The 23,984-nt window shown below is 42.2% G+C and overlaps 1 protein-coding gene across 1 annotated transcript; it reads left to right on the forward strand.

Moving 5' to 3' along the window:
• The first annotated feature begins 263 nt into the window (after positions 1 to 263).
• Positions 264 to 23,918, forward strand: OIT3 (oncoprotein induced transcript 3). Its single transcript, XM_075288243.1, has 9 exons — positions 264 to 321; positions 7,501 to 7,875; positions 9,495 to 9,605; positions 12,782 to 12,904; positions 14,071 to 14,193; positions 15,809 to 15,969; positions 16,781 to 17,196; positions 18,737 to 18,836; positions 23,745 to 23,918. Exons 1-9 carry the CDS (start codon positions 264 to 266, stop codon positions 23,916 to 23,918), a joined length of 1,641 nt encoding a protein of 546 aa, XP_075144344.1.
• The last annotated feature ends 66 nt before the right edge of the window (positions 23,919 to 23,984 follow it).

Here is a 23,984-nt window from a genome sequence, read left to right on the forward strand (position 1 = left end):
CAATGGGAGGATGAGACTTCAGGATCAATCCATAAAAATATCCTTGTTTACAAGGCAGATCTCTGCTGGAGGGGTCAGAGGTTTGGTCCATTTCATCCTCTTCCTTCTGATAATGTGTCCACTGAAAATGATAACTTAGAGGTCATAGTGATAAATAAAGGAAAACAAGATCATCTGTCCCTCAGAGGCACAGAAGACGGAGACCCTCTGACAAGGATCCTTACTCCAGCTCCACAACTTCACTTTACACTCGGATTGTTAACATGTTTGTTCTCCTGGCCTTCTGTTTCTACCTCCGATTTAATCAAGTGACCCCCTTGGGTGAGTAACATTCATTTTGTAAGAGAAAGTCAAGGAACGGGAACCCTACATGTTTTCTAGAGCTGAACTGTGTATATATACTTAGGATTAAGTTAATGTATGTATGGTTCTAAAACCCAACATGTGTATTTACCTCCTGGGTTGTAGTTCTTACAGTTTTTGGTATCATCTTGCCATCAATGTATATCATTGGACAACCCTATGTTGGGTGCAGCAACAATTTTGTGTTAAGATGTTCCTCGTATTTTTGGTGTTCATTTAGATGTTCCTCATATTTTTCAATAAGTTTTTCATGTTGCAGATGTAGTTTTTGGTGATTTTGTTCTATTATTTTTTTATTTGTATCAAGTTATTATAGTACATTGTAGGATTTTTTTGTGTGTTCTGAAGGAATAGAAGGTTTATCAATCGTGACAAAAACCACAACTGTTACCTAAACTGCAATGTATGGAAACAATCTTCATGTACAGTGTTTTGCTGAAAATAGTCACATTTGTCCTGGTGTTTTGTGTGGGTTTTTTTATGTTGTTTTTCTTTTTTTAATAATGCCAGAAAAAAAAACATTACATTATAAAATAAAAAACAAAATAGTCTTAAAAGCTTGACATTTTTAAAAAATAATTAAATAAAAAAATAAATATTAAAAACCGCTGAACAAATAGTATGTGAAGGATTCTGTCAGAATAAATGTTTCTCTATTTACGGTAAGAGAAGGTTTTTGCTAAAATAGAAGGTGATTCTCACCCTGCAGTGCCAGACTAAACCAATGCCCAGTGCATTATGTAATTTATTTATTTTTTTAAATTCTCATTTTATTGGTTTTTCAAAGGTTTTTTACAAGGTATGCAAATTGAAAAGCAAAAAATATATTATTATTGGGTGCATGGTAAACCAGGTATCCAAGTATCTCTGTGTTGACAATGGGGGGATCTTAAGACAATCTTCATCAATTCCTCCACTGGCATGAGATGTGTCAGAATTTGGAGGCTTTAAGCCTCTTAATAATTCCAGCGCTTCCTGGGAGATTCCTTGTGCCAAAACCGAAATCTACACTAGCCCAAGGACTGGTGCCCATGTTAATTAGAGATGAGCGAACAGTGTTCTATCGAACACATGTTCGATCGGATATCAGGGTGTTCGCCATGTTCGAATCGAATCGAACACCACGTGGTAAAGTGCGCCAAAATTCGATTCCCCTCCCACCTTCCCTGGCGCCTTTTTTGCACCAATAACAGCGCAGGGGAGGTGGGACAGGAACTACGACACTGGGGGCATTGAAAAAAATTGGAAAAAGTCATTGGCTGCCGAAATCAGGTGACCTCCATTTTAGACGAATAGTGGATTTCAAATCCGGGTCATATGAGAATGTGAACTTTGTGACTATGAGACAGGGATAGCTGTACAGGCAGGGATAGCTAGGGATAACCTTTATTTAGGGGGGAATGTTATTAAAAATAACTTTTTGGGGCTCTATCGGGTGTGTAATTATGATTTTTGTGAGATAAACTTTTTCCCATAGGGATGCATTGGCCAGCGCTGATTGGCCGAATTCCGTACTCTGGCCAATCAGCGCTGGCCAATGCATTCTATTAGCTTGATGAAGCAGAGTGTGCACAAGGGTTCAAGCGCACCCTCAGCTCTGATGTAGCAGAGCCGAGGCTGCACAAGGGTTCAAGCGCACCCTCGGCTCTGATGTAGGAGAGCCGAGGGTGCACTTGAACCCTTGTGCACCCTCAGCTCTGCTACATCAGAGCCGAGGGTGCGCTTGAACCCTTGTGCACACTCTGCTTCATCAAGCTAATAGAATGCATTGGCCAGCGCTGATTGGCCAATGTATTCTATTAGCCTGATGAAGTAGAGCTGAATGTGTGTGCTAAGCACACACATTCAGCTCTACTTCATCGGGCTAATAGAATGCATTGGCCAGCGCTGATTGGCCAGAGTACGGAACTCGACCAATCAGCGCTGGCTCTGCTGGAGGAGGCGGAGTCTAAGATCGCTCCACACCAGTCTCCATTCAGGTCCGACCTTAGACTCCGCCTCCTCCGGCAGAGCCAGCGCTGATTGGCCGAAGGCTGGCCAATGCATTCCTACGCGAATGCAGAGACTTAGCAGTGCTGAGTCAGTTTTGCTCAACTACACATCTGATGCACACTCGGCACTGCTACATCAGATGTAGCAATCTGATGTAGCAGAGCCGAGGGTGCACTAGAACCCCTGTGCAAACTCAGTTCACGCTAATAGAATGCATTGGCCAGCGCTGATTGGCCAATGCATTCTATTAGCCCGATGAAGTAGAGCTGAATGTGTGTGCTAAGCACACACATTCAGCACTGCTTCATCACGCCAATACAATGCATTAGCCAGTGCTGATTGGCCAGAGTACGGAATTCGGCCAATCAGCGCTGGCTCTGCTGGAGGAGGCGGAGTCTAAGGTCAGACCTGAATGGAGACTGGTGTGGAGCGATCTTAGACTCCGCCTCCTCCAGCAGAGCCAGCGCTGATTGGTCGAGTTCCGTACTCTGGCCAATCAGCGCTGGCCAATGCATTCTATTAGCCCGATGAAGTAGAGCTGAATGTGTGTGCTTAGCACACACATTCAGCTCTACTTCATCAGGCTAATAGAATACATTGGCCAATCAGCGCTGGCCAATGCATTCTATTAGCTTGATGAAGCAGAGTGTGCACAAGGGTTCAAGCGCACCCTCGGCTCTGATGTAGCAGAGCTGAGGGTGCACAAGGGTTCAAGTGCACCCTCGGCTCTCCTACATCAGAGCCGAGGGTGCGCTTGAACCCTTGTGCAGCCTCGGCTCTGCTACATCAGAGCCGAGGGTGCGCTTGAACCCTTGTGCACACTCTGCTTCATCAAGCTAATAGAATGCATTGGCCAGCACTGATTGGCCAGAGTACGGAATTCGGCCAATCAGCGCTGGCCAATGCATTCTATTAGCCCGATGAAGTAGAGCTGAATGTGTGTGCTAAGCACACACATTCAGCACTGCTTCATCACGCCAATACAATGCATTAGCCAGTGCTGATTGGCCAGAGTACGGAATTCGGCCAATCAGCGCTGGCTCTGCTGGAGGAGGCGGAGTCTAAGATCGCTCCACACCAGTCTCCATTCAGGTCCGACCTTAGACTCCGCCTCCTCCAGCAGAGCCAGCGCTGATTGGCCGAATTCCGTACTCTGGCCAATCAGCACTGGCTAATGCATTGTATTGGCGTGATGAAGCAGTGCTGAATGTGTGTGCTTAGCACACACATTCAGCTCTACTTCATCGGGCTAATAGAATGCATTGGCCAGCGCTGATTGGCCGAATTCCGTACTCTGGCCAATCAGCACTGGCTAATGCATTGTATTGGCGTGATGAAGCAGTGCTGAATGAGTGTGCTTAGCACACACATTCAGCTCTACTTCATCGGGCTAATAGAATGCATTGGCCAATCAGCGCTGGCCAATGCATTCTATTAGCGTGAACTGAGTTTGCACAGGGGTTCTAGTGCACCCTCGGCTCCGCTACATCAGATTGCTACATCTGATGTAGCAGTGCCGAGTGTGCATCAGATGTGTAGTTGAGCAAAACTGACTCAGCACTGCTAAGTCTGCATTCGCATAGGAATGCATTGGCCAGCCTTCGGCCAATCAGCGCTGGCTCTGCCGGAGGAGGCGGAGTCTAAGGTCGGACCTGAATGGAGACTGGTGTGGAGCGATCTTAGACTCCGCCTCCTCCAGCAGAGCCAGCGCTGATTGGTCGAGTTCCGTACTCTGGCCAATCAGCACTGGCCAATGCATTTCTATGGGGAAAAGTTAGCTTGCGAAAATCGCAAACTGACAGGGATTTCCATGAAATAAAGTGACTTTTATGCCCCCAGACATGCTTCCCCTGCTGTCCCAGTGTCATTCCAGGGTGTTGGTATCATTTCCTGGGGTGTCATAGTGGACTTGGTGACCCTCCAGACACGAATTTGGGTTTCCCCCTTAACGAGTTTATGTTCCCCATAGACTATAATGGGGTTCGAAACCCATTCGAACACTCGAACAGTGAGCGGCTGTTCGAATCGAATTTCGAACCTCGAACATTTTAGTGTTCGCTCATCTCTAATGTTAATAAATCCCCCCTCCCCCTGGTGTTATTCACATGGAGGAATTTAAAAGTCATGACGGTTATCATCTTGGCTGCGGGATGGACGGATACATTAATTAACGTAAAATTAACATTACAATTTACTCCTAGTGACAAGTTACTTAGAGATGACTTTGATCTTTTAGTAAATTATATAATTGTGTTTGCTATTTAAGTCCATGCTTAGCACAGTAATGTCACATTTATCTTGTATAATGAAGAGTTCTGTGATTTTCTAATATACTTTGTGCTTCATTTTCGAAACCCATACGTTCTGCAGCTAATCCTGAGAAGTGGATATGATTTTATCTAGTCTAGGCAATGCACAAATCTGTTATCCTGTAAAATTGCAATCTTTGTTATATGAGGGCTGCACATCTAGACATTTGACCTCTCAGGATAACGTTGCATATGGCATCCACGGTATGGGAAACCGCACATATTCCAAACCATACCCAACGCAGTGGACAATGGTCCCAGGATGTATTTTCTGCAACATCATATGGTCATTCTATGTCTTGATCAGGTGCCAATACATACGACCGTGAACTTTCTATGGGGTGACAGTGGTCAGAAGAAACCCAGCCATGATTTCCTTATTGTGGACAGGTTATCAGGCAGGGACACTACATGTATGAGAAGATAACCCGGTCACAATAAGTAAGAAAAAGATTTGTCAAGACCAGAGTTTTCCATGTTTGTCTTGATATTCCCTGCTGTAAGGGAGAACGTACTTGTACTGAAATCTATGCCAGTACCTTTTGGGAATAAATAACATTTGCAGCTGATGATAAAGCTGACTGGGTCCCCTGCTGTGCCCAAAGGCAGCATAAAGACAGCATTTATGACAATATTTAAAAAGTGGCATACTGACTGTTTTCATCAGAAAAGTGACATAGGACCATAGTAAATGTATATACAGATTGAGCTTTATTTAAATAAAACTGGAACCTGAATGGGTGCCGGCATATGAGCGCTCCCCCTTGAAATCAATGAGAGGCTTTTTTTTGGGGGGTCCCTATTGCCTTCAATGTAATACGCGCGTATCACATTGAAAGCAATAAGGAAAAAATCCTCCCATTGATTTCAATGGGGAGCGCTCGTATGCCGGCACCCATTCAAGTCAATGGGAGCTGGTTTTTACATGCTGATTCTGAACGTGTTTTATGTTCAGAATGAGCAGAGCGTAACTCCGTGTGAAGGCTCCCATAGACTGAGGCCCCACTTTTTTTATTGCAGATTTTTTTGTGGTTTGGTTTGGGGTTTTATTTAGCCAAAGTTTGAAAAGGAATGGAGAACATATAGGAAGTTCTTAGACATTTCCCTTCTGTTAACTCCTCTACTGATTGTGGCTCTCACAAACGCAGCAAAACGGCAAAAAAAAATGCTGCATTCCGGCAACATTGGGCCACAGCCTAAGAGGACCTTTCACCACCTCCACCAACTCCAGTTCTTTGCATCCCTTAGTATAGGCACAGCTCCAGTTGTCATTTTTCTCTCTAGCTCCCGCCTCCGCTTGCCTGATCCTGTCTGACTCCACCCACTTGACGTTAGAGAGTCTAGTTAGTATATCAGGCATTAACAATAATTGCACTGATTGCTCAGGAACAGTGTGGGCTATAGAAAAAAAAATCCAAGTGCATTGGAGTTAGTAGAGCAGCACCTATTACAGGTTGAAAAGAGATTGAGTTCATGTAAATGGTGAAATGTTCACTTTAAAGCCCCACACTGGCAAATTATATTAACCTCTATCCTACGGTAGTAGTATGGAGTACTGATGTTTAAGGTACAGCACAATCCGAAGAACCAGGGGGTTCAATCCTTGTAGAATTAAGGATGGGAACTAGATGGTACAAATAAAATTAGAATTATTGGGTTACTCGTAGGCACCTGAACTGGAAGAGATCTGATGAAGGGGTGGCATCTGTTGTGCTCATCAAATACCATGAAATGCGTAATCCAATAAAATTCGAATTGTTTGTACCATCTGGTTCCGGTCCTTAATTCTGCAAGGAGAGCACCCCCTGGTATTATCGTGGAATTCTGCTGTACCTGTCTACTATTTACGGCCTAGTCTACTTTGACTGCCGACATCCAGGAGTTGGAGTTGAATTACCGTAACCATGTCTGACCAGAACTGTCTGCTTCCTGCTGTCTGTGTATAAGCTCCTGAGAACGACTGATTGATGGGGTCTCAGGGTGTCAGCTTGTCCTTATGATAGGGCATCAATTTTGTGAACTTAGAAAATTCCTTTAAAGGGGATTATCTACTTTCTACAGTTGATAACCTATCCTTTAGGGTGTCATTGATATTAGATCTGTGGGTGGTCCGACACCCAGGACCTTCACAGATCTCCGATACTGATCTTGCCACATTGATCAGTCGCTGTACAAACTGTAGTGGTAAGTGGGGGTACTACAGCGCTGTCTCATTGAAGTCCACCAATAGGCCATCAATTGTACAAAATGGATAAGCCTTTCAAGTGCCTACATACATACATACATACATACATACATACATACGTAGAAACCAGGGACTTCTGGCTGTAGTGTGAATAGTCAGGTCAGTCTGCCAAATGACCAATAAGGTGTTACCAGTTTGGCGCTGGTCTCTGTACACTCTCGTACTGTCGAATCAGTTTTTCCAATATAGAAATGCCATTTGACAAGGGGAATGGTACCAACTAGTTACACATTCAATTAGAAATTCAACAAATGAATCGCTACACACAGGGGATACTGCTGGTTACCTAGAAAATTAGTAGAAGGACAAAAAGAGGCCATTAAAGGCCTAAGGGTCAGCCTATGTGGCCTTAACCTATCTCAGAGGGCTATGACCATGCACAACGAAGGTCCGAATGGCTGTAGGATAAATTCAGCTCTGCTACCTTTATATATTAGCGTATACTACAGCATCATTTCTATTAGTTTTAATATTACTTTTCTGTGTAATTTCTTATGTTTTATTAAGATTATTCATCTTTATGTATTTTGTACAGTATTTCACAGTTCACTATCATAGACTTTTCTAAAAACCTCTTTTCTTTATTTTAAGCCTTGGATCCATGTTCGGCTTACATAAGCCTGAATGAGCCTTGGAGAAACACGGACCACTTATTGAATGAATCCGAAGAGAAACCAATGTGTGACAACCACCTAAATGGGGAATGGTATCGGTTCACTGGTATGGCTGGAGACGCTATGCCAACATTTTGCATCCCAGAAAACCACTGTGGCACACATGCACCCATTTGGCTTAATGGCAGTCATCCAAATGAATCAGAGGGCATTGTCCAAAGACAAGCCTGTGCCAGTTTCAGTAATAATTGCTGCCAATGGAACACAACTGTGGATATCAAGGCCTGCCCAGGAGGGTATTATGTGTACCGACTTATAAGACCCAATGTTTGCTTCCATGTCTATTGTGGACGTAAGTACTCTAATTCTCAGTGTTCAGAAATGAAGTTTAAAGGAGTCGGCCCAAGTTATAATGTTCTCCTTTATCCAGACAATAGGGAATAACATGGTGGAATGGGAATCTGCATGTGTGCACTATTGCGCTATTCCTTCTCTATGGCACTGGTGAACATGGCCAAGCATTGTATTCTAGTAGCCCTATAGACAGTGAATGGATTGGAAGTATGGGCCTTATTCACACTCTGTTTATGGTATAAGATTAACATATACATTGCAAAATACTGGATAATTTGGACCATAAAGGTGCCTCTATCGCCCACAGACCACCATACTACTATTATACAGTGTCCAGCGGCATAGGTATACATGGCAGGTTGTGGTTTTCTATCCATTGAAACTAAAGATATACCAGCCCAGTAGATGTTAGCACCACTTTACTATATGAGAACCTCCAAGCACATTATAGGACTGCACTCCAAGTGCCGTTCCTGGAGTATACACTACAAATTCAGTGTGAATAGACCCTTAGTGGTCATATTAGAGTTTTTCTTCCATGAATTTCACAGCAATGACGTGTAATACATACAGATACTGCAATGTGAATGGTGTGATCAGTGTTGAGAATCTGTGGCAATTCCACGACTTACAGTAACAAGCATACTGCAGGTTTTTTTCCATTGCATATTAGTAGGTACATCCCTATGTACAGTCCCGTCATTTGGTACAAGGTTTTGGTGCAGCATGTGACCTTCAAGTTTCCTACATTAGTTCAAGCCCCACATTGTGAACACTCAGCGTATTGGCCATGGAAGAAACACAGCAGCAAAAAAAGCTTCATTTTTCCAATACCTACAAAGTGGATGGGAATGTATTTTTTTTTTCTAAACATCAGAGCGCAAAATAACTTGTCAAAGAAAATTCTGGATGTGAAATGTGGCACACTGTAGTCTACTTCTATTGTGTTAGGCCTGGTTCACATCTGCGTTCGGTATTCCGCTCAGAGAGTCTGCTTGGGGACCCCCGAACAGAATACCGAATGCATTAAAAAGCGGTGTGCAATGAAACCACACGGACCCCATAGACTATAATGGGGTCCGTGTGTTTTCCGTGCAGTGTCCGCATGAATCATGCAGAGAGAAAAGAACTTCAAGCAGCACTTGCAGAAAACACACAGACCCCATTATAGTCTATGGGGTTCGTGTGGTTTCATTGCTCACCGCTTTTTTAATTCGTTCGGTATTTCATTCAGGAGGGGGTCCCCAAGTGGACTCCCTGAACGGAATACCAAACACAGATCTGAACCGGGCCTAGAACATCACACATGGTTTAGTTTAGTCTTGTCTTCTTCTGCATTCATATTAAGGCGGAGTTTCCATATGCAAAGCTTCTGTGATATCTTTGCATATATTCATGCTTGTCGATTCAGCTACATCAGTGCAGAGGAAGTATAACCTACAACTACCTGGAAGACATTGATGTGCATATGTAAGAATTACATGTCTCTGAGACACCTGCCACCACAGGAAAAAGCAGCATAAAGATGTCCCTAACAAAAACCTAACCGCTTCATAGACTGACACTATATTCTATTTGTTGCTAGAGTTTCCCTTTAACATGGTATCTGTTATTTAGACTTTTATGATATCTGCGATCAGATGGAGTGCGGAGGAACGTGTCTGGACACCGGAGATTGTGTATGCAGCTCTGGCACAGTTCTAGGTCCTGATGGGCAAACATGTCTGGGTAAGAAGAAAATCTTAAAACTTAAATGCTTCTCCAACATTGTATCGGCATTACATAGTAAAACGTTGGACAACTTTCTAATACACTCTTGGGAAATTTATCATGCTCTATGCCAGAAAACTGGAGGGCAGATGGGTGACATTGTTGTGCATTTTGCACAAGGCCCTTTCTTCCACCAAATGTGCACCATGTTTTGTGTTCTGTGTCTCGCTTGCCACTTTTGGTGATATGGGCGGAGGGCAGGTTGTTATAACTAATGCTAGTTTTCTGGTGTAATATATACAGAAAATCTGCAGCAGTGAGGAACTGGCATAGCTGTCCATCATGGTACATAGACGTGGGGCTGATTTATGAAGAAGCCGAAGCCTTTTGATAAATCAAGCGTTCCTTGCACCCATAGGGCATTTCGCACACCAGTCTTAATAAATTAGAACCTAACAGTGCTCAATTTTTTTTTATTCTTCTCCCCCTGCCCACCCAAAGTGATAGAGAGTTCTGCATGTATACAAATTCACAAACTGGAGGTGATCGTTCTGTGGAGTGTGGGTGGTGGGAGATGGACTCTCAAGCTTCACCAATGAGTCCTGCCAACATATAGGCAGTTTTTAATACAAAAACACTTTTGGGTGTTTTCCCACTTTTGATATGCATACCCTATCCACAGGATACCCCCAGAGGACCCCCTCCCACTTATCAGTTAACTGGGGGTCTGAAAGTCCTCCTGAGTGGTGCATATGCCTGGCCACCAACATATTCACTACTATGGGGCTGCTGAAGATTGCTGTTTTGGCAGTCCCATATTACTAAATGGATATGGGATTAATGTCATTAACCCCCACAACAGTTAGATTAAAAATGCAAAAACCTTCCTGCAAATGTCACTTTTTCTTTTTATTACAGATTGTGACTTTATGTTTCTAGTAAATATTGCAGGCACATATCTATGGTTCTTTATGTGCATTTTAACCGTATCTCAATTTGAACTCATTTTAGCCTTGAAACAGTAACCTTTTATCTCCATTTATGTTCCAACGTTCATAACATTTTATATTTGATATCTATGTATTTTATGAGATCTTGTAATGCAATGCCAGTTATGACAATACACAATTTATTTCTATAGGTTATTTTTTACTACTTTGCTTAGTAAAACTTCCCCCGCAGAAATTAATTTTAACTTGTTTTTGTGTTGCCAGCAGTTTGGATGGGTGCCGGGTCCCTGTATTATACAGTACATGGAGCTGGACACTGAAACAAATTTATCCATAGTAGGAATGTCCTATAAAACACAATTGGAGCCAGTTTAACATAACATGGCAATGCAGCATGAGTTGAAGCCGGGAGATATCACCTGCTGTCCGGGACAGCGGGACAGCACTCAGAATCCTGGACAGTTGAGAGTTTTATATAGGGACATGTCACTGCAAGACCCCTCTCACAGAGGCTTATCTCCATTGAAAACAAAATGTAGCAATCCAACATGCCTGACCCTGTTCTCCTCCAATATCTGCTTTTATAGGGAGGTCAGGACATCACCATATACAATAGATGATCAGCTGATTCCCCCCCCACCCCAAAAAAAAAAATTAGGTTCAGCTAACAACGGGATGAATGAGCAGCTTAACAAAAGTCATGTGGATGTGACATACACTATGTGATCAAAAGTATCCAGACACCCCCAAAAACATACGTTTTTCATATTAGGTGCATTGTGCTGCCACCTTTTGCCAGGTACTCCATATCAGCGACCTCAGTAGACATTAGACATCGTGAGAGAGCAGAATGGGGCACTCCGTGGATCTCATGGACTTCGAACGTGGTCAGGTGATTGGGTGCCACACATCACGCAGGTCAATGCCAAACGACGCCTCGCTTGGTGTAAGGAGCGTAAACATTGGATGATTGTGGAGTGACAAATCACGGTACACAATGTGGCGATCCGATGGCAGGGTATGGTAAATGCCCGGTGAACGTCATCTGCCAGCGTGTGTAGTACCAACAGTAAAATTCGGAGGCGGTGGTGTTATGGTGTGGTCGTGTTTTTCATGGAGGGGGCTTGTCCCCCTTGTTGTTTTGCGTGGCACTATCACAGCACAGGCCTACATTGATGTTTCAAACACCTTCTTGCTTCCCACTGTTGAAGAGCAATTCAGGGATGGTGGTTGCATCTTTCAACACAATCGAGCACCTGTTCATACTGCACGGTCTGTGGCGGAGTGGTTACACGACAATAACATCTCTGTAATGGACTGGCCTGCACAGAGTCCTGACTTGAATCCTATAGAACACCTTTGGGATGTTTTGGAACGTTGACTTCGTGCCAGGCCTCACCGACCTACATCGATACCTCTTCTCAGTGCAGCACTCCGTGAAGAATGGGCTGCCATTCCCCAAGAAACCTTCTGGCACCTGATAGAACGTATGCCTGCGAGAGTGGAAGCTGTCATCAAGGCTAAGGGTGGGCCAACACTATATTGAATTCCAGCATTACCGATGGAGGGCACCACAAACTTGTAAGTCATTTTCAGCCAGGTGTCCGGATACTTTTGATCACATAGTGTATATTGGAGTGGGGGGCCTCAATACTAAATGGATAATCAGCAATGCCTTTCTAGAGATAAAGAATGAGCCGGTAAGGACAGTATATGGGAAGGACCTGGAATATTTTTAGATTCCATCTGCCAAAAGAGCAGACTCTGAGTACTGTCTGATTTATAGCGCCCCAGACTTGATACATGATGGAAAAATCATCTGCCAGCAGCTATTACTGATCCATTCATTTATTCCTGCAAAATTATACTAGAAATATGGCAACTTCAAGAGAAATGGGACAGCGGAGAGTTGTTAATATTACTTGTAAAGGACATACAGAACAAGAAGGAATAGAGAAGGGACAGAGACAAAGATCCTAAGATCTGTGATATCAGCAGTTCAACCAATTCCCCTAGTTAATGTCATCCTTATAGACCAGTGCAAAGACCCTTAAGATGCGATGTAAAATCCAGCACTTCACTTATAACAGGTAGCAATCTGCTGTGACATATTGCTGGAAATCTCTTCATTTCTCATACATGATTATTTAAAGGGATATGAGCTATGTGAAGGGGAACTAATAGATGAATGTGGAAGAGAAATGTACATGACTGTACTCAGGTTTTTGTTGATATATGTTGCAGATGAAAATGAATGTGAGCAGGACAATGGTGGATGTAGTGAGATCTGCATCAATCTGAAGAACTCGCATCGCTGTGATTGTGGAAAAGGTCGAGTACTTGGCAGTGACGGGAAAACATGTGAAGGTGACTACATCGTCATGTTTCTTTTCATGTATAGTCTCTTGCATAAATGGGGTTTTCAGCAAAATAATGTTGTTGTTTTGTAGGATAGGCCATAAATGTCCTATAGATGCAACCCATATCTGTCTTAAGATTGAGAATTGGGGACTCTTCTTCCATGTTCATTGTCAATGCATGCGTGACACTCTCAGTTGGCCAATTTTGGACCTCCATGGAAATTATTAGAATGCCCCACTTCTTGAGATGTGTGAGACCCAGAAAGATGATTTTTATGGTGCTTCCTGCAGAAATGCCATAAATGTCTGAGATGCCAAAACCACAAATAAGGCCATTTTCATCCAAAACAAATCAATTGGGTTGGCTATTGCAGCTTCACTCTAGTGAAATCAATAGGGGTGATCTACTAGAGATGAGCGAGTAGTATTTGATCGAGTAGGTATTCGATCGAATACTACGGTATTCGAAATATTCGTACTCGATCAAATACTACTAGCTATTCGCAGTAAATATTCAATTCAGAACCAGCGTTGATTGGCCGAACGCTATACAGTGTATAGCATTCGGCAAATCAGCGCTGGTTCTGCAGCAGGCTCGTCCTTGCTAGTCGGGAGAGCTGGCAGCTTGCTGTTACGAGGGAGCTAACTTTTTCTCATAGGAATGCATTGACCAGCGTTGATTGGCCAGTGTACAGCTGTCGGCCAATCAACGCTGGTTCTGCCGGAGGCTCGTCTGTGAGGAGGCGGAGTCTAATATCAGACCACAGCAGTCTCCATTGTGGAGGAGACAAAAACTATTTTGTACTAGAGTTCTTATTTATTCCTTTCGCTAACATACTCCTCTAGTCATCTGGGCAGATTTGCTCCTTCCATCCTTCTGGTCCATAATGTTAAGTAGCTTATATGCTATTCTTAATTTTTTTTTAATTTACTCCAGTTTTGTGTTATTGCTAATAATTAAACTTATTGGGATGTTAAAGTAAGTTTTATGTATTTACACATCTCCTTTCTAAAAAAAAACAAACAAAAAAAACTTGAAAGTCTTCAGTAGATGATACCTGTAGGTATCATCTACTGAAGACTTTCAAGTTTTTTGGTTTTTTTATATTTCCTACCCACTGGCTAAAACAGTACAAAAACAACATTTACACATCCTTACACATCTCCTTTTAGATATTCAGGGATGTCAGAACAACAATGGAGGCTGCAGTCACACCTGTGCCGCTTTTGGCGATTCATACCAGTGTCTCTGTCCACGGGGGCTTATCTTGTCCGAGGATAACCACACATGTCAAGGTATTGTAGAAAAAAACTTTATTGAACATTTTCAAGTTGTTGTTATTACTATTTGTATTAGGGTATGGCCAGTTTCTAGTAGGTCAATGCTTAAAGGTTTCTTGGATTAAGGAACAAAAATAATGGAAGGGAATTGTATAAATAAATAAGTACAGTCGTCCCTTGACTTTTGCGCGGGATACGTTCCAAGGCCGCCCGCGAAAGTCAAATTTCCGCGAAGTGGAGATGCGGTGTTTAATCTCATGTTAGGGGATGTCCTGCAATACTGTTCATATCCAAAATAGTCTACGTACAGTACAGTATATGAAATGATATGGGAACTCACCATTGAAGAAGATACACAAAACTTTTCTGATGATATTGCTGAGCGGCCGCGGGAAAACCCGTGGTGATAAAAAAGAACATTAATATTAATATTGAAACCCATGGTATAGAACTTCCGCGAAGGTCGGACCCGCGAACGTCAAGGGACCACTGTAGTACTTGTTAGATCCCTGCCGTTTCAGCACCACTGCTCTGATCCCTGCTGGTGTTTACTGTGGTGCAGGAATGATAAAACCTTTATGGCTTGTGATTGGCTACAGCTGTCACGTGTGGGCATGGCTTTTGTTCGCAGCACAGTATTACACTGCAGGGAGCTCCAGTATAGTGGAGGTGGAGGTAAGTATTATTTCTCTCTTATGTTCTCTGAGAAAGACAATAGGTGACTACCCATTGGAGAACAAGAGTCCTATTACTTGAACGGGTGAACCAGTTTTACAAAAGAAGCACCAAATTAATCCCAAACACAGTTTACATCAAATGCTGTATGGCATGAAGCATTGTGCATTTGGTGTCAGGTCCTCTTTAAAGGACCACCCTCTATCTATACAGAACTGTGTGTATAGTAAGCATAGATTTTATCATTGCACCCACAAAACATGTTCCACATAAGATCCTATCCGTAAGAAGTAGACCCTAGTAGTGGTTGTCCTCTGCTGGACATATGGAGGCCTCTTATTTTGATCTCGTCTAGGCGCATTAGAGGAACCTTATGGTATTCTGGTGGGCCCATAAGTCCCTGCCACATTTAATATTACCATACACCGCAGTGTTATAAGTGAAGACTGTAGCATTGATTCCTGTATTCTTTGATTTTTGTATTCTTGGTATACTAGTTATATACTACTGATATACAGTACTTGTTTTTAAAATGTATCTGCACAGACAGCACTGCCGCGTTCTGCTTGTATATAGCTGGATCTTTTCTTTCTAGTTAAGATTATAATCTTGCACATTTTAGGTACTGTATTCTATTGCTGGAGCTAATACACACCCTGCATGTGCAAGCACTTGTCATTCTCCATGTGTATTGGTGTGAAAGTCATAAGAGACCATTGACCTGTGGCGGAGAGTCAATGTTCTGCTTTGTTACATAGATCTGTCTGGGATTGAACATTTCATTCTATGGCTAATAACACCAGGGATTCTTCTCCTAGACGCTGAGAGAAGTGATAGCAAATTGCATTTTCTCACTGTGTGACCTGATTCTCTGTGGTTCTGCTGCAAAATAAAGATCTGTAGTTTACAATGAAGGTTAAATACTTTCTTTTTCTGCACTACTTTTGTTTTTCAGTTCCAGTGTTATGCAAGGCAAGTTTCATAGAGGTCTCTGTCCCAAAGGATCTAGTTGGCGGACTTGAATTGTCACTTACCAATTCCTCCTGCAAGGGTGTTTCCAATGGCACCCATGTCAACATCAACTTCAGCCTCAAGACCTGCGGGACGGTTATTAATGTATGTAACTCATTTAGAATGAAGATCAAGTTCTCTGTTCTCTCTGTGTGCCCTGGCTTCCTTATATATAGATATAGAGCCATATTCTCCCCCCCTATATATATATATATATATATATATATATATATATATATATATATATATATATAATTTTCATGTATATGTCCTCATGGGCGTGGTTATAGGAGGTGCAACATTACGAGTCTCACCCATGCCCTGGTGCCTGAGAGATTCTAATGGTCTCTCTGCTACATATAAATGGCACAGGAGGGCCTTGGCTACCATTTTGCTCTGGGGCCCAGGAGCTTCACATAGAGGCATTACCTGCCCTTTAGATCAGCATTTTGTAATTATATAAATGAGTCAGTGGCGCATCTTGTCCGAGTGCAAAATCCATAGAGGAGCCACTACCTACCATGCACCATTTACAATAGTGGTAAATTTTATGTGATAGAGGGAACGTTAGGGCCCTGTCATTGTCCACGGTCCAGTAGCAACTGCTACCACTGTGCCCTCTACAGCTAAGCCCCTGTACTGCGCTAGAGTATGACAGGAGCTCCTGATCTACTAATGAGGGTTATTGTAGGATAGTGGGAGATGGGATCAGGTGGAATGGTGCCCCTATTGTACATATTACTTTACCATAAATGAAGACATACCTTATCATATTCTAAGTTTTCTGATATTTAGTAGTGTAGCCAAATCAAAGATAGCTGAGATTTGATTTTATTGATCTAAGATGTTTCATTGTGTTATATTTATATGTGTTTACTGCATTGCCCTTGACTTCAGTTGTTTCCATCGTTTGCAGGTAGTAAGTGATAAGATCATTGCTACCAATCTAGTCACCGGCATGCCCAAGCAGACACCAGGAAGCAATGGGGACATTATAATACGCACAAGCAAAATTCTTATCCCTATTACATGCGAGTTCCCCAGACTTTACACAATCACAGAAGGATATGTACCTAATCTTAAGAACACACCACTGGAAATTATGGGGCGCAACAGAGGTACCTTTCCCTTCACCCTAGAAATTTTCAAAGACAAAGATTTTGATGAACCGTATAAGGAAACTCTGCCAACACTAAAGCTTAGAGACTCCCTATACTTTGGCATTGAACCTCTGATGCGTGTCAATGGCCTGGAAACCCTAGTGGAAAGTTGCTTTGCTACACCATCGTCCAAAAATGATGAAATCCTGAAATACTATCTCATTAAAGATGGGCAAGTATTGTATATAACTTATGCTACATAATAATGTAAAGGTAATACTAACCTTGTGGATGCCTGACTTTGTGCTATATAGTGCTAAGGGTACCGTAAGGGCACAATACTGTATATAGATGAACTCACAAGAAATATGGTTCCTTCTTCACTTGTTGGGATTTTCCTCTCATTCTTATCTTCACTCACACTACTTTTTTTTTTATGATGAAACGGTCTCCATATCACACACAAGTATATGGAGAGGGGAAGGGGGAGGAGGAGGAGGCACCAACTATGAACTGATGTATTACTCAATCTGTGCAGTGGTTGAGTTTTATCTTGAAAGGTAGCAGTGTTACACAGTGAATGAGATCATTCTTCTATCAGAAGGTGTCTCTTACAGTAGCACCCTTCTCTCCCTCCCCTCTCTGTAGACTTCTATGTAACAAGTAACTCAACCCGATAAATGGAGAAGGAAACACATTCCAAATGTTTCTTATATTCATCAGTAGTATTAATGTATGAAAAGTTGTTATAAAACTGGAGGTATCCTCTAATTATTTCTGTCCTGTATTATTCATAATACCCTTATAGTTGTAGTGCAATATATGCAATGTACTGATGTAGGCAAAAATGGATTACAATACAGCTGATATGACCCTGACATGCACATAGGGCGGCACATAAACAATATGCCTGTGCCTCCACACCCTCAATAACTTTTCTTAGTGAGTACTGCCGTGTTTCCCCGAAAGTAGGACACCCCCCGAAAGTAAGGCATGCAGGGGGGGGGGGTTCTTTTGAATTGCCTAATATAAGGCACCCCCCAAAAATAAGGCATGCCCAAAAATCTTTGCAGACTACTGAACACTGTGCGATGTGCTCAGTGTGCAAAGGAAATCCAGCTGCTGCCTCTGCTGTTGTGTCCACTGTCCCTGCTGCTGTAGGATAAGCTCTCCCAGCTCATCCCAGAGGCAGAGGCAGCAGCTGGGATAAAGAAGAGGCAGCAGCCGACTTTCCTGTGCACACGGAGCACAGAGTGCAGCATCCGGCCGGCTGCTGTGTCATTGAAGTGAGGATCGCTATGCCCTGCCCATAAAAGGCCCACTAAGCACCGCCCCCGAAGGCTCGCCAAGTCCCGCCCACCACTGCCGGGATGAACGAGCACCAGCACTACTATGAAGATGGGAAAGGTAAGTATGATACCTTCCCCCTCCTCCCCTACACTACCTACAACCGGCAGTCATGCTGATGCTCCGCTAAGGAAGTGCCGGTTGTCATAAGACACCCCACCCCCCCACCCCCCCACCCCCGAAAATAAGACAGGTCCTATAATTAGGACAACAATTTAATATAAGACACTGTCTTATTTTCGGGGAAACACGGTACGAGCTAGTGGTCTATCCAAAGGGTTTTGTGATCATGTTACTATTTTGTGAAATTTTTACGTGTGGTGGCCAAGAAAACCCATGGCATCACATGGATGACAAACAGATGGCTGAATCAGACACTTTTTGCCTTCTCTAAAGATTGAACTTCTCCTTTTTTTTCTTTCTAGTTGTGTCTCAGATGAGGCTGTAAAACAATACACCTCAAAAGATCAACTCGCCAAACACTTCCAGGTCCCAGTTTTCAAATTTGTGGGAAAAGACAACAAGGTAATTGTACGAGTTTCCTACTGTGTATTTTCTGATATTTTACTGAATAGTAGATAATTTCTGCAAATCAAAAAGGTATATAGACATACTGAGCATTTCTTTGACCATAAATATAATGCTTGTATACATTGCTTATATACAGTAGATTATTACAGAACTGCTGAGATTACTTGTAGCAGTTGTATCACAGCCTACAAGAATACATTTAGGCCCTTTGCACACGAACAATGAAGAAAAAAAAAAAAAGGCTGTGAAAAACAGATGCAACGTCTATTTTTTTTATTTTATTTTTTTTTTTTTTACACACCCATTTTTCATCCTTGGGGCATTTTCACAGATCCTTCATGGATTTAAGTCTATTAATGGATCCATGACAACTGACAAAAATAAGACATGTCTTTATTATTTTATTTTTTTCCATAAATACGGATATGTGAATAGAATCATTGAAATCAATGTGTTCTAAAAATGTCCATGTGATGGCCGTTACAAAAATGTGTACATGAGGTCTTATGAGATAGAAGGATAGAAACCCAGGGTTAGATTTTGAATTAAATTCTCAGTTATTTTCTATAAGTATTTCAATTATTGCCAAGCCCTGTCCTTTAATAGGATTGCAAATAGGAGTCAGGACATAAGGAGTTATATATTATTAACTTATGAAACTGGAAGTCATAATAATAATAATCATCATAATTGATTTTCCAGAAATAGGACTGAATAACTGTAAACTAGGAGAACGCAGGCCTCGCAGGTCTGATGCATAATGACCCCATTAAAATAGGATAGGTCAGTCAGTTGTTAAAAAAAAAAAAAAAAAAAAAAAATCTGCATATAAAGTGACCTCTCAATTATAGTTCAAATTTTAAGTCAGTGCTTTATAAAAGAAAAGCTGTTAATTAGAGATGAGCGAGTAGTATTCAATCGAGTAGGTATAGCATTCGGCATACAGTGTATAGCATTCGGCAAATCAATGCTGGTTCTGCAGCAGGCTTGTCCTTGTTAGGAGCAGGCAGCTAGCTGTTACGAGGGAGCTGACTTTTTCTCATAGGAATGAATTGACCAGAGTTGATTGGCCAGCGTACAGCATTCGGCCAATCAACGCTGGTTCTGCCAGAGGCTCATCTGTGAGGAGGCGGAGTTTAATATCGGATCACAGCAGTCTCCATTGTGGTCCGATTTTAGACTCCGCCTCCTCGCAGACGAGCCTCCCGCAGAACCAGCATTGTTTGGCTGAATGCTGTACGCTGGCCAATCAACGCTGGTCAATTCATTACTATGAGAAAAAGTAAGCTCCCTTGTAACAGCAAGCTGCCAGCTCTCTTCCGGCTAGCAAGGACGAGCCTGCTGCAGAACCAGTGTTGATTTGCCGCAGGCCCGTCTTTGCTAGTCGGGAGAGCTGGCAGCTTGCTGTTACGAGGGAGCTGACTTTTTCTCATAGGAATGAATTAACCAACGTTGATTGGCCAGTGTACAGCATTTGGCCAATCAATGCTGATCCTGCCTGAGGCTCATCTGTGAGGAGGCGGAATCTAAGATCGGACCACAGCAGTCTCCATTGTGGTCCGATTTTAGACTCCGCCTCCTCACAGATGAGCCTCTGGCAGAACCAATGGTTCTAGTCACATATCTGTATTTATGGAAAAAATAAGCTCCCTCGTAACAGCAAGCTGCCAGCTCTCTTCCGACTAGCAAGGACGAGCCTGCTGCAGAAGCAGTGAAGGCTCGTCTTTGCTAGTTGGGAGAGCTGGCAGCTTGCGGTTACGAGGGAGCTTACTTTTTATCAGCGCAACTGCAAGCATTGTGTAATTAATGCGCACAGCGCTCTTCCTAAACACTCTCCTCCTGCTATTCGTGGACTTGGTGACTCTCCTTTAGTCAAATAGTGGTTTCCCCTAAAATGAACATTTTTTCCCATAGACTGTAATGGGATTTGATATTCAATTGCGTAGTCGAATATTGAGGCTCTACTCGAAACGAATATCGAATCTCGAATATTTCACTGTTCGCTCATCTCTACTGTTAATTTAATAGACTTATAATTTGGATAATTTTATGTCGACCTTGGGAGTGGATGGAATATTTGCAACAGTAATCTAATGGCTGGGAATGCTATAATAATAATAATAATAATAATAATAAAAAAACAACACTAAGACCACCTACTCTTTTCATCTGACGCAGCTCTGTTTACTTTGCTGCAACGGTCATGGGCCATACATTCTCGTGCAGATGCACATGCAGATGCCATAACTGCAGGATGGTGTATACAGTAGTCAAAAATATTTTTTTTTTAATAGACATGGGGCATATTTGCTAATAATAATGTGTCAGAATTCTGGGATACTTTGCCCCAAAAACTGATGTACATACCTTGCACCACAATTATGCATTTTAGAAACTTTTTTAATGACTTGTGTGAAAAGGGTGCAAGGCTTACCAAAAAAGGGATATGGCTGAGCATGAAAGGGGTATGGCCTATGATGCAAAACCGTGCGCCAAAAAAATTGGCACTTGTTTTATCAGATAAGTAAACAAACTAATAGATGGGTTAATATATGCCTAGACAATTTAAAGAGAACCTTTCTTGTCCTCAGGCACATTCGGTTTTATATACTGCTAGAAAGCCAACAGTGCGCTGAATTCAGCACACTGTCAACTTTCCAGTTATGTGCCCTGGGAGAACAGATATCGGTGCAATTATTGATAGCTCTTCACTGTCAGAAGGGAGTTTTTGATGGTCTAGCTGGGAAAGCCGCTCTTTACAGTCTGTCCATAGCGCTGTAATGTCAGAGGGGGCATTCCTTTCTGCCCAGCCATGATGCTGAGCGATGAAGAACGTTCCGCACTCCTCATGGCTGGGTGGTAAGGAACACCCCCTCTGACAGTACAGCACTATGGACACTACTGTCAGGAACACCCTTCTGATGGTGAAGAGCTATCGGTAGTTGCACCGATATCTCTTCCCTCAGGGCACATAACGGGAAAAGCCGAGAGTGTACTGAATTCAGCGCACTATCGGCTTTCTAGTGGTATATAAAACCACATGTGCCCAAGCACATGAAAGGGCATCTTTAAAGATACGCCATTCAGCATTAGACACTATAGTAAATCTGGTGCAGTTTAAGACTAGTTTGGATATACTTAATTTTATATGGTATTGGTAAATCTGCCCTATAGTCGTTTTTGGACAGCTGCCCAGACTGATGCCTACTCAAGACCAGTAGTTGGCAGTCTTGTATGCCATGTCAGCTTCTTTTGCAGGAAAGTGCACAGAGTTATTGATCATTTTGACACATCACGTGGTTCTAATTGATGTGAATGGACATCCATTAAGGTCAGAGGATGTCAGAGGATCCTTCTGGGCAGAGAGTTTTGCTGTTTTTTTGCAGGACAACTTTGTTATGGCCTAAACCCTAGTAGATCATATTTAAAGAGATTCTCAGATTACCCCTGTCCCCTTCATTAGATCTGATACTAAAATAAGACAGCTTATTTATTTATATCATACTTGAATCAGCTGAGTTAAGGAGTTTAGCCTGCTCAGTGAAAGACCTAAGAACTGAATCTTAGACTTCCATTAAGTTTGTGTATTCTAGATAATAGTTGTTAGCTGCAGGTGTAAAGGTCAGGTTCTCTCCATGAGATATGATAACTAGGTGCAGGATCATCAATATTTGAGGAGTAACTAAGTACATATAATTGGGCATGTGAATGCAATAGATTAGTGCTCAAGTGAAAGATAGCAAGAAATGTGGGGAACTGGCTTACAAGGCCACATAAATGGACAATAAAATAAGCTTACAAGGCCACATTTTATAGCATAAATGATTTCTAAGAGGAAACTCCAGGCTCTTTCAATGTCATCTTAACCTTATATAAATACAGAAACAGCAATGCCCCTAGGGGTAAAAGGGTAGGTGGGTTTAATTACTTTTTCTATGGAGTGGCAAGAAGCTATGCAGAGGCAGATCAAATTGGCTTAAACAAGATCTCCTGCTTGGGCAGAATTGCAGCTTTTAAGATGCTTCTTCTTCCTCGTTTATTATATTTGTTTTGTACATTACATATTACTCTCCCATCTGCGTTTTCCACTTCTGTGAATGGCATACTTACTAAATTTATTTGGGCAGGAAAGAAAGTATGGGGAGTTGAGCAGTGTTTCAGGTAAATTACATACATAACATAGTGCAAACAGGTCTCTAATGGGTTTAGGAGTGAAGTAACCAATGTCGCATGGGCAATATGCTCAGGCATAGACTAAGCCTGTAGTAATATTGATCTGCACCTAGAACATCTCCTTTAACAAACCATAAGGTGGAGAGTTACCTAAAGGTTATCAGAAGAGTCTGATGAGCAGTGTCTTACTGAGGTTATTTGATCTCACAAGAGAACATAAATCAGGGGGCCCACCCTTCAACAAGTTCTCAGAAATAGACCATAGTGCCCATCATATTTGTATATCTTCTGCTAGTCCGTTACCATGGTAAAGCTTGGGCCCACCTTTGGATTATCTGGTACTCTGGTGGGCTAGTTTGACACTGCTGACAAGGCCTTCAAGACCTGGCCCCATCTTTGCTGTGGGGCCTCCTCTCTTCTATGTATAACCATGTACTACACAGCTAGAATACATATGAAGATTCCTTGCAGCCAGAAGTTCATTCTAGTTGATTTCTACTTAATCTGAGATCTATGTGGGTTATTTTGTGTATACCATAGACCTGTATGGAAATATGTTGCAGTGTATTTTGCCAGTACATTTTTTTCATCAATCTCTTTAATACTCGTCTAGTTACTTTTATTTTTTGTAAAGATTTTAACTACAGCAGTATACCCGAACACTGCAAAGAATATTCCTTAGTAAAAAAAAAATCTCACAACTCTCATACTTGTTCTCCCATCATGCAGGAGGTGTTCTTACATTGCCAAATTCTGGTATGTGGAGCCGCAGATGAGCGATCACGATGTGCTCAAGGTTGTCGCCGTAGAATGCGAAGATCAGCTGATGTAGAAGAAGAAACAAGTCACCTGTCAAGTCGTCTCCTCACTGGAGGCCCCATAATAATAGACATGGAAGAGTAGTTCTTTCTGCCTTTCAAAACCACAGTGCTGTATATAAATTGCTTCAATAGTCATTCCATTGCTCTA

The sequence above is a fragment of the Leptodactylus fuscus genome, chromosome 10 (genome assembly GCF_031893055.1).
Source record: "Leptodactylus fuscus isolate aLepFus1 chromosome 10, aLepFus1.hap2, whole genome shotgun sequence".
NCBI classification, from domain to species: Eukaryota; Metazoa; Chordata; class Amphibia; order Anura; family Leptodactylidae; genus Leptodactylus; species Leptodactylus fuscus.

Bases quoted from the DNA above. Each gene is read 5' to 3' on its own strand.
- OIT3 (XM_075288243.1), top strand. From the start codon at position 264: ATGTTTGTTCTCCTGGCCTTCTGTTTCTACCTCCGATTTAATCAAGTG. The intron at 9,606-12,781 runs GTAAGAAGAAAA...TATATGTTGCAG, and splicing joins TGATGGGCAAACATGTCTGG to ATGAAAATGAATGTGAGCAG. The intron at 17,197-18,736 runs GCAAGTATTGTA...TTTTCTTTCTAG, and splicing joins TACTATCTCATTAAAGATGG to TTGTGTCTCAGATGAGGCTG.